The sequence below is a fragment of the Sebastes umbrosus genome, chromosome 8, assembly GCF_015220745.1.
Source record: "Sebastes umbrosus isolate fSebUmb1 chromosome 8, fSebUmb1.pri, whole genome shotgun sequence".
Classification (NCBI taxonomy): Eukaryota; Metazoa; Chordata; class Actinopteri; order Perciformes; family Sebastidae; genus Sebastes; species Sebastes umbrosus.
Window position 1 is genome coordinate 16,901,293 of NC_051276.1, and position 11,731 is coordinate 16,913,023.

At 40.1% G+C, this 11,731-nt stretch overlaps 2 protein-coding genes across 2 annotated transcripts; both read right to left on the minus strand.

The window, feature by feature from the left end:
* Nucleotides 1–4,882, minus strand: LOC119492485 (protein limb expression 1-like). The gene is made up of 6 exons (XM_037776974.1): nucleotides 4,632–4,882; nucleotides 3,802–4,007; nucleotides 2,783–2,923; nucleotides 2,591–2,686; nucleotides 1,428–1,505; nucleotides 1–1,331 (listed from the first exon to the last, which is right to left on the minus strand). Exons 1-6 carry the CDS (start codon nucleotides 4,705–4,707, stop codon nucleotides 870–872), a joined length of 1,059 nt encoding a protein of 352 aa, XP_037632902.1. The 5' UTR covers nucleotides 4,708–4,882; the 3' UTR covers nucleotides 1–869.
* Nucleotides 4,883–5,950: 1,068 nt separating this feature from the next.
* On the minus strand, nucleotides 5,951–11,317 carry riok2 (RIO kinase 2 (yeast)). Its single transcript, XM_037776954.1, has 10 exons — nucleotides 11,086–11,317; nucleotides 9,644–9,782; nucleotides 9,434–9,550; nucleotides 8,937–9,112; nucleotides 8,725–8,813; nucleotides 8,392–8,583; nucleotides 8,191–8,283; nucleotides 7,586–8,011; nucleotides 6,778–6,877; nucleotides 5,951–6,452 (listed from the first exon to the last, which is right to left on the minus strand). The coding sequence occupies exons 1-10, from the start codon at nucleotides 11,149–11,151 to the stop codon at nucleotides 6,291–6,293; spliced, it is 1,560 nt and encodes a 519-aa protein (XP_037632882.1). The 5' UTR covers nucleotides 11,152–11,317; the 3' UTR covers nucleotides 5,951–6,290.
* Between the last annotated feature and the right edge of the window lie 414 nt (nucleotides 11,318–11,731).

An 11,731-nucleotide genomic window follows, 5' to 3' on the forward strand; every position in this document is an offset into this window, starting at 1 on the left:
TTAGTCACAGAAAAATATTTATTTACAAATTCATATTACACTTGTTAAAAAAAAAACATTTTCCCTTTAAAATGCATTCACTCCCTCTGCCCAAACAATCCAAAGATGATCAAATACACTAAGTCAGTTTGCATTTCATCATGAGGAATATAGTAAGTCCTGGTTCTTATTATTATAGCTTCAGTTGATACGAATCTCCTTACAAACCAGATTGTATTTTAAATCCAACCGCTCTTTGACATTATCAAATAAATGTGTCACAATCACAACAGACTCTCTGTCATGGCATCCAACCAACACGTCATGCACCATGTCACAAAGTCAGTCAGCATCCTGAATCGCCCTGGTGAGTAATTTCCGTTTAGGAAGTTGACACACCAGATGACATGCTAGACAGAGGAGGAGAAAGGAAGAGTGATGCATGGAGAAGTACTGAGCTGCTGGTAGATGAGGCAATTTATAGGCTATATCTCCTGTATTTAAGTTACAAGAGACATTGTGTATGATGGTATACTTATCAAAGAGACAACATAATTGAAAATGTATAAAAGCAAAGGCAGTAGAGTGCTCTTTGCACAATAATAGATGGTCACTGCTACAGTTCAACTATATTTCCTGCAAATAGATTTAAATAGTTTGAATGCTGTGTTTCCTGTGGTTAAAGTTGTAAATACATTAGGCTACATACATATCTAAGTTCTATAGTCACAAAAGTGTGTTAATAAGGTTAGAACATTATTACTACACAATTTAACACAATATTTGTAACTCTCTTAAGACCATCACTATGCATGATATGTTCTGTGGCAGTTTTAGCTCGTTCGCAGTCAAATGACAACTTTATTCCATCCTCTTCCTTCTGCTTCAGTCTAAAAGTCATTTAAAGGCACATAATTCTGCTGTGAGCACGGTGAAGGAGTGTTAGGGGGCATGTATTTGCCAGAGGTTTGACAGACTGTTTGCTTTGTGTTTTTATGGTGGGTTGGTGAGGGACTGCATGGTGGGGTTATCTGGACTTCTGTGTCCTGGCTGTATAATGTGTGTAAAGGAAGTTGTTCGTGCTTGTACGTGTGACCCGGTGCCTCGCTGAAGGCCTCAGGTGTGTGGTGAATGTATGCTTGACTCAGAGCCAAGCTGAGGATCTCTGTCTTTTCCTTGTTGTAGCGCAGCTCTACGCCTCGACGGCGAGCCAACACCAGCTCCCTCTGCGCCACCTGCAGCTCCTCCCCGAGTCGCCCCGGTGACCTCTGCTCCCGCCCGAGCCAATCCAGAGCCATGCTGCTGCGCATACACTCGTCAAGTCCTCGCTGAGAGTAATAGGAAATCACACTCTGGGGGGGGGAGGAAAGAACAGACGCAATCATAGTTTGTAGTAGCAGATGCTTTATCAAAGTTAGCTGAAACCAGGGATGAGATATGTCCTGTACCTGTCGAGAGCACTGCTTTTCCCTCAGAGCCTTCAGTGTCCCGTTCCACTGCAACAACTGGAAAATTGTCATCATCTCCTACACAGGGAAAGAGAGGGGGAGAAAAAGGGTGAGAATGAGAGAGAGGGAGAAAAAGGGTGAGAATGAGACGGAGAGAGAGGAAGTCTTGTGCAACCCCATGAGTAATGACTTGAATAACAAACCCAAACATTCAGCTCTGTGTACATAGGTCTGACAAAGATAACGTATTATTCTTGAATCCACACCTAAACTGTGGATGATTAGTTTGAAAAGCTATTGTAAATCTTTATGCACCAGGTAGGTTTCACCCTGATTTCTAAAACACAGTCTGGCTGAACAGCTGCCACGTGTTAAGAGCTATAGTGAAACAGAGAAAGTCTATACATTAACTGAAATTGACCTAATGAAGCACAGATGGAAAACATAACACATAATTTGTCCGGGGTTGAAGTCCATGTTGTATCTGATGGCCTGTTTACTCTGTTCCCATCTGGCCTACGCTACCTGTTCATGATTCTGCATGACTACCAAACCATCCAACACCTCCTGTGTAAATGATCTGAAGCACTGACAGCTGCGTACCTTCTGGTTGATGCCGTGTGTGCAGAGATTTGAATGTGAGTGTGTGAAAGCATTTCATTGTCTGTGTGCATATACATGAATGCACGTATGGAGGTGTGTATATTACTTGGAAGCTTTTCATCTCTATGAGCCATAGGAATGATAATGAACCCATTTCCTCCTGCTAATAACCCTCTGCCTGCAGACATATGCTTATTTGCACAAAGGTAGACATATTAGGTGTTTCATACCATGACTCCGTGCCTGGGTCTAACTGAAAGTGAGATGGAATGGGAATAAATGAGCAAAAACACACTAGGGGGGTAACGATAACAACGGAGGGTGGAATTACCACCCAGTGGTTGTGATTCTTGTTATGTTTGGCTTAATAATTCAAAATTTTGTAAAATGATAATGTTTTAATTTAGGCTCCAATTATAAATACACTATTTAAGATCCCTTAGCGGAAAAGTACCCGCCTGAATCGTTTGAAGTAAATAGATCTTTCATGCAATTACCACATGATTTATGAGCACAGCTAGAGAAAAATAACATTTTGCAAAATAGGCTTTATGTTTAACCTGGAACTCCAGCATGGTCCTTCCTATGTAGGAGTGGAGTAGCAGACTGTAGGTTCCTATACTGGTGCTTGAATCACAAGCGTCTTCTACAGAGACCTTTATGGAGACACAACAGTTCAAGTCAACATTCATGTTAAGACTAAATTCTTGCTTAAGGTGCAACACTGTGTGTTTGTGCTGGCTCACACTCACAGCACTGTCTGTGGACGCCTGCTGCAAACTCTGAGTGATGAACTGAGGGTTGATGCGTCGACACGGCAGCTCGTTCACTAGTGAGTTCATCAGGGCCACGCGAGCTGCATCCCTCCGAGCCTCTGCCTGAGTGTCACACACCTGTGGATGAAGAGATAATGAGCATGAAGGGTTAAAATGTTGAAAAATAGATGTGAAACTTTGTCACTTCAAATAGAAATTTCTGGCACTGCTGATATATGTGAGCCTATGAGTTCTGTCTGTAAATGGGCACCCAGTCTTAGTTAAATGATGATTTTACACTTCATTACAGTTAATCATGGGATCAGAACTCAATTCACCAATGAGATTACAACATTAGAGGCATTCAAAGATAACCAATCACATGCCTTCTCTGAGCTGGGGGGCTGCTGTCTGGGTCACAATGAGCCCATTGAGACGCATTGTTGGATTTAAACAGAACGGCGTCAATTTAAATCAACCTTAAAAGTGTGTGTGACTGCGTTTTTATCCCCGCCGAATGACCTTCAAGTGTTGCTTGTAAGCACCCACCTCTGAATGTGAAACTTGATGTAAGAAAACAAATGCTTTTGGTCAGAAAAATAACTTGAATCTGTGTTGTTTTATTATTTTATAATTTAGTCTATTCTATGCTGCTGCAGAAAAATGAAGAGAAGCCATTGCAGATTAAACGGTATTATTACTATGTTCATGTGTGTAAACAACAGCCACACTAATCATTTACATAGAATACCAAACTAAATTATGACATTTTTTTATTACATTTACAACTGATGTTTCAATTCCCATGCTTTCTGCAATTTCCTTATAAAGACAGAAACATCACCTGCATCATGTATCTTTAAAATACTAACTTTTAGCTTATTTTTTTGTCAAGTGTGTGTTCTTCTAACTTCACATGAAGGACAACTGGTGTCTCATTGACACAGTGCAGGCATGTTAGATTAACTACCAAATGTGGAAATCATGCCAGACAGCACAGATGATGATAAACACACCTTATAGTTACCAAAGCAGCTCCCTCCAGGCAGGGTGACATAGCAGATGTATGGAGGACCAGGGGACGGAGCAGACTCGTACAGAAGCAAGCTGTCAGTCTGGACGGCTGCGTCCCCGACAGAACCATCTGATTCACTGGAGGAACCGTTAAACTGATCCGTCTGCCTCTGCTCCCAGAAGTTATGGAGCATGGCCACTACATTCACTGCAAGCATATAATATGGACACATGAAAGCATACCACAACATCAAGTAATCTGTTGCAGAGTTAATTAACACATTTCATCAATCATGATTTAATTTGAATATGTAAAATATTCCTGATAACTCTTCTGTGTTATCATCAGAAGTGAAAAGTTTCTTTTAGACTCGTGCTGAGTAAACCTGTAAAAATATGTGTCACTGTTAACATAAATTATAGCAGCCAGACATCTGCAAATCAGCATTCCCAGACATTGTTTATTTAAGTAGAATTAGGAGCTGTAAGTGCCACTCCATAAGTTATACAAATCAGCATTTTGTAACCCTTTGAGCTTTTTCTGACCCTGAAACAGGTTTTAAAGTTTCCTGTGTCCTTCACAGTCTGCCAACTATTCACTCAGCTCAGTCTGTGGCAGCAGGGATACGTTGACTGACACTTGTTGGAGGAATACTTTGCAGGAAATATAACAAAGAGAAATCAATGAATTGCTTGTCTGTTTTTGTATCATTAATGTTAGCAGAGTTGCATCAACTTTAACAGTTTGATTCTGATATCTAAAACAAAAAGATGTGTCCATTTCCTGTTGAAACTAACATTAGGTTTGTCACAAAGCCTCTCAGTTACTCACAGTCTTTGGGGCTGGTGTCAGTCTCACTCTGGGACAGGTACGACATGATGCTCTCCTCCACTTCCACTCTATTCATCTTCAGCCAGTGTTTACTTCCACAGCTGCCTCAAACACTATCAGTCCACTTTTTTTCTCATCAAAATGCTCCATCAAAACAGAAACACATGACCCTAGAAATGAGCAACCACCACCACCGCCGCCATCACCGCCATCACAGCTCAGGATGGGAACGTCATAAGGAATAAACTCAGAATCTGAAAGCCCCTCCACTCTCCCTCTCTCCCCTCCTGTGTGAACATCCCACCAGGGCTTCTCTTTTGAAGCGGACCACCTTTGTCACCCTCGCTGCCAATTAGCTCAGAGGGCCCCTCACTCTTTCTACACATGCACACACACACACACACACATACACACAGAGGTGCAGAGCTGGAATGCTGAGCCCCTCCCCTCGGGCCATGCAGCTGGCTAATCCCTGAACAGAGTCGGATAGTTAAAGACCTGCACAAAGTTGCCAAGTTGAACCACAGATGGTACAATGTACCTCCTCAAGGAAGAGGAAAAATATATTTTTTTTTCTGTAGAAAGGTGTAAGACTGGATGCTTCTTTTTATATGAAATACAAGTGGACAATTCTACCCAACATGTAGAGTCTAAGATGTGTGGGGGTTTGACTTCACACACTAATTCGAGCCCACGGAGCCCAGGGTCTGAGCTCCATTCACCCTCTTCAATATGAATGGCCATTGTTCAAGTCTGAATTCACCCGCTCCCTGAAAGCCTCTTACACATAAATGAACCAAATTCTGAGAAAGAAGTGGTTTCTTAGCTCCAAAGTCCTCTGCTTTCTCATCTTTTACATGTCATCATGGCTCAGTTGAGTCGTGTCAGCGTGACAGAGTGTATTGGTGGGTTCTGGAGCATGTTTGTTCCCACATGCTTGTGTTAGTCTCCACTTTTTTGATTGGTTGCTGGGAGGGTGGAGGTAGCGATCTATTCAAACTACCAGAATAGTTGGGGGACCTTTGAACCACGGGGGTTCAGCATAAATAAAAGCTGTTCATGAACTTGCATTCTGTTTGATTCTTAAATCCACACTCACGTCAGTCACCGTCAGCAGTATACCCAAAATGAACTTGAAACTACACTAATAACAAAAGTTATTCAATAGGTTTCCGTTTGTCTTTTGATATGCGAGTATCAACTAACGAGAATGTGCTCACTTGACTAGCAAGCATATTTAGTACAGGTGCATATGAACAGAAAAATGTCTTTCTTAAACCATTCTTTTGAATAAACAGAGAAAAAAGGAACCACGTCAGTAATGTTTAAATGGTTTAATTATCAAACAGCTTTGTTATACATAGTCAATATTTACATTAGACTGTATGCTGAACGTGATAGTTCACTAGAGTTCAAATAGAAAAACAGCTTGTCTTCTTACTTGACAGTGTTGTGATTTCCTGAATACAAAGTTTGTTTTCACTCTTCTCTCGTGTATTTTCCATATCAGTATGGAGCAGTTGAGTTTTTGCTGAGTTTTTCCATCAACTATCATGTGTTTTCAACTCTTCAAACAAAAGGAGCAGAGGGATCACGCAGCACAAAGCAAACAAAAAGCCCGTTGACATGAATTCCGTCTGTCCATCTCTTCAGTCCCATCTACCCCCAGAAGGAGGCGCTATCCATGCTGCAATTGATGTTATTTGCGTTCTCTCTCCTGGATTTGGTCACCAAGTTGGCTTCTCCCTTCTGCAGACGTCTCCTCTGTGACGCCTTCTGCTGTTGGGTGAGCTGCCTCCGCACCTTCTGACGGACTACCTCCTGCAGCACACACAAAAACAACGGCAGCAGGTTACTACAGACGAATGTACGCACTGTCTGTCTCTGCAAGGCAGACACAACAGCATGTAGACATGTCGTCTCTGCCACGAGTCTCCCCTCAAATTCTTTGACAAACTGCAACACCATGTGAAAGCTCTTTAGCAACACCTACAGGACATTTCAGTTTCTGTCAAAACTGTGTACCAGGATTGCTACTTCTGGTGAAATGTCCAAACGTGCTTGTATTTTGTTATGGTAGTGTCCCTCGCTCTCGCCTTGACCCTTGTATACTGCAGACAGCCATGTGTGTCTGCGTTTTACTTACTGGAGGTATCGTAGAGCAGCTCCCTCTGCTGCCCATTGTACCCTCACTGTCTGTCCTCGTCCTCCTGTGTTCTGCCATTTGTAGAAGACTGTCCGAGTCTCTGCAGGAGAAAACACAGAAAAAAATCAATTGCTATTATGGCACAACAAAAAACAATAATTCACTGTTGAGGTGTAATTTACACATTTTCAACAACCCTGTTTGATTTGACACAAATGGTGCTATATTTTATTCTCTGAAATGTATCGACAGTTTCTCAAGTTACCAGGCATTCATATTAACAGACTTAAAATGATTTGTTGGCTCTGTACTACAGCTGCAGGTCGAGTGCTCAAACATGCATCTCTCTCGATGTACTTACACAGAAATAGAAATAACAGCTAGGCACAAGGACAACAAAGCTGGACACATAAAGGTAAAAGATAGCCAGGGCTGTTATGTACATAAGTAGTGAAAAAATAGGCATATATAAATATTATATAAATACATATAAAAAGTATCAATGACCATATATAAGTCAAGTGTTCTGTAAGCTGTAAACAATACAAATAGTGCAAAGAAATAAATGGTGGATATACATGGACTGGATGATTATGTACAGTATTTATATTGACATTGATAGATGATACGTACATACTATAAAATGTTGTGCATTAAAAACTGTAAAATTACAATCTATAATGGCAGCAGTGGATATTTAGGTGTTAGAGGGTTATTGACAGTGTATGACTGATTTAAGTTCATCATCATTATCATCTTATCAAATGTGCTTAAAACATTGTATATCTTAACTTTCCGTTGTGTTTACCTGAAGGGTTTGAACTCTTTGTTGGAGATAGAAAGGTCTGCCAGCTCTGGACACTCATCCTTTGCCTCATTCAACTCTTCCTCTAAGACCTTCTCTGGCTCTTCATCACTTCTAGCAGTAGATGTTGTCTCAGTCTCTTTCTGTTCCTCTACTTTTTCACTCTCCTTCTCCTCCTCATCTTGTATGTCAGCATGCGAGTCGCTGACTTTCAGACCTTCCAGTTCCAGCATCGCATGCTTATGTTCCTCCAGGTCCACATCCTCTTCTTCTTTTTCTACCTCCTCGTCTGTTGCCTCTTCATCATCGCTCTCCTCTTCATCATCTTCCTCTCCCTCGGGTCCAGCTGGGTGTAGCAATGCAGCATCTCTCTCTAGATCTTTGGTGAAGCCGCTAGCTGAGACTTCGACATCTAGAGAACAAGACCGCCTGTAGGAATAAACAGTGACAACAAAAGATCATGCAAGACTTGCTTTTCACTTCCAAATCACGCTTTTAAATAAATGTGGAAAAAACAATTAACAATGCAAAATGTAATTTTTCTAAAATCAACATGATACGTTTTTACAGGAGTTTTATGCAACTGAAACATAAATATGAGTAGTTACCTGACGTCTTTGAAGGTTGGGAAGAGCTCGCTCTCATAATTGTATCGTCTGGCAAAGAAATCTCGGATACATTTGACATCTCTGTCAAAATACCTATAAACAAAGTTAGTTAGGAAAAGTGAACAACGGATACATGTTTTTGTCGGTTTTATGAATTTTAGGTGTCCCATTAATTTTCAATCTAATAACAGAGACACCAACCATTCAGCATTAGCATGTGTGGTGGACACCATCTGAGGGAAGTCAATCATAGTAATGTGGTCCTGGTCATCCAGCATGAGGTTGAACTCATTAAAGTCTCCATGAATCAGGCCGTGATTGGCCAGTTTGACTATGAGCTCCATGAACTCATTGTACAGAGCAGCTGGATCCTGCAGCTTATGCACCTGACACCTGAAAAACATCACACAAACAATACACATTAATTATATAAAACACACAAAGTATATAAGGAACAGAGAGTAGAGAGAGTGTGCCATTTGCTATTACTAGTGTAATATATAAACAAGAAAGAGGGATGGCTTGTTTACATACAGTGGATATCCATTGATGAGCTCCATCACTACTGCATGTCTGTTATAGTCCACAGGTTTGGGAACAGGAAAGCCCCGATCATACAACGCCTGAAAAATTAGGAGAAGACTCAAAAGATGCAGCACACAAAACTGGATTTTTACAGCACATCTTAGGAACTGCTGGTGACATTTTCTTTCTATTCCACTACTGCCTCTGATTTGTTCTATTACCTTCATGTAGGCAAACTCCTTCATGGCAGAAAGGCGAGAGAGGTAGAGCCAGGACATGTTCTTCCTGTGTTGGTGGTAATCTCTCTTGTTCTTCAGGTTCCTGAAGGAGGTACGACCCAATCTGTGAAGCTTCAGAGCGTACTGCTCGTCGTTTGGACTCGCCACAATATATATATCTGCAGGAAGTGAGCACAAAGATATTTCTATGAACATGACAGTACAACAGGGCAGAAAATAGTTAAATATCATTTGAAATTGTCTGTTACAGTAAACATGTTTTAATAATATGATTTCATGACATTTTCTTCTTATACATTTTTATTTCATTTTAAATGGTAGGCCTACTATTTACAAATGAGTGTGTATTTCTCATTATGATATATAATACATATCAATAAATAAAGAACTTGTATCATGCCACTGATTTCAACCAAATTGTGCATGCCAAACAAGTGGCGGCTATGTGAACATACTATGTATGCAACTTTTTTTCTTACCTGACTCTTTACCCACACCCATCTGGTTGCCAACTGAAATGATCACTTCTCTGGAGCACAAGGTCTTCAGAGCCAAGTAGTCATATCCTCCGTTGTTCAACCGGTAACCCTGCACAGCTGAAATCAACATACATATGCCACATTAGAAAAATAACCTACATGTACCATCTCTTAAAACTAGAGAGTGAGCGTGCCTGTGGGTTATCTTACCCTTGGAGCGTTCATAGGCTACGAGTTTGTGTTTGACAAGCTCTCTGAGGATCTTGTTGCAGCCGCCATGTTTGAGGCTAGCGATGGAGGACAGCAGACTCACTGGAACAATCTCATGGTTCTTCATCCCCATCTCAACCTGTGTGAGGGCAAGTTCACAGGAAGAATCACAATCAGATCATTAAAGTGCTGAAATTCAAGCCTGCTTGCAGCAACAGTGTTACACGTGCTGCAGAGCTAAATTGACATGAAATGAGCACTGCTTCATGAGACCATAATCTGGGACTTTGGTTTATTGCTCATAGGGAGCACTACTTCTAATTCTCCAATTCATTCACATAATACTAGACAGGTTAATCATCTTCACCTGCCTTTTTACAGAACAAAAGATGGCCAGTACTACCTCAGATATCTTGGTGTACAGATATGGAACACTAAAATACACGTTATCAAGAGCTCGTTATCCTTAGAACATTTTAAAAGGAAAGTTATCATCACATTTAATTCATGATGTCTAATTATCTTTTGATATGTTTAGATACATTTTCTTTTTTTCTGTACTGTTTTTTTGTATGTATTTCATTGTTTTTATTGGATTGTTTTCCACTGTTTGTTTAGGTTTTTCTGCACATTGTGTACTTCTTGTTGTTGTTTAACTTTTGTTGTATTTTTAAAATTAGTTTAGATCGTTCTTCCTTTTTTGTGATTGTTTTTTTCCCTCCTGGGGTTGGGGGGGAGGTCCTTTGTATAAGCCTGGGGCTTCTTGACCTTTCCTAACACATTTCTTTTTTTTTTTTCATTGACTGGATTTTGTGCAGTTTTATATATGTGCAAATAAATAAATAAAATATTAAAAAAAATTTAAAAAAATGGTGATACATTATCCACAGGCCACTTTCTATGCAAGAATGCAGTTACAGTCTTTTTAGTACAACTTTCCCATTTCTGAGCAAGGAAACAATGTCTAAGGAAACACAAACAGGGGATTTTACACCAAAAAGACAGTAACTCATCTAGTAATAGTAAGATATCTACTTGATTAGTCTAACACAGACTGCTGAAACCTTAGCTTCAGCTTAACTTTGGAAGACATTTAGGCACAGAATGAGGAAGCCTAAGGATTTTGAGCCCTCATCACTTGCATTGAAATAGGAAGGGATGTCTTCAGGGTCAGTCTGGACAGGAGGAATGATCACAGTCATTTCCTTTTCAAGGCAGGCCTGTAAGTACTGTTTTAGGATAGACTTAAACCTCTCTGTCAACTCTCTACAATGACAACACAACAGTTTGACAGCCCTAATTAATGAGCTGCTGTCAATAGTTGGTTGATGTAACGTGTTATGTACTGTAACGTTAGCCTTAGCTAGCCTAGCACAGGCTAACTCAGCTGGTAGAGAACAGTTGACTGTTAGCTTAGCTTAGCTTAGCTCTTAGCTACTTACCGCTGTGAGGACTCTGAAGTCATCTCTAGATAAGTATCTCAACACCACGACGTTCAGCTTCCCCATGTTTCAACCGGGTAACCAGCAGCTAACGTTAATGTTTAGTATTACTATATTGTCTTAGTTCTTCTTAGACTCAGTCGTCCACATGTTTTAGTAAACACACATGTAAGGCGGAAGTTCAGGAAACGGGAGAAACGTCACTTCCGCTTTACGTTCGACGTCATCTTGTGGTTGACTCACCAAAGGCTACCTTGAAAACAACACACATGATTCTAATTAATTACTTAAGGGCAACAGGAATAATGGAGATAATTTAATTGTTATTGTTGTTATTATTATTAATAATTATTAAATTCATTTTATTGTTATTTTTTTAAATTATTATTATTATTATTATTTTAATTTTTTTTCTGCCAATCTACTGCTCCACACTCCAGTCCAGTAGGTGGCGGTAAAGCACCTATAAGCCAATAAACACCAAAGAAGAAGAAGAAGAACATAATAAAACGACACACATAGCATTAATATCATATATATATATATATATATATATATATATATATATATATATATATATACAGCAGAGGGTTATTTACTACTACCTAGCGGTAAAGTAGGGAAATTAACTTGAGAGTTTTTCTTG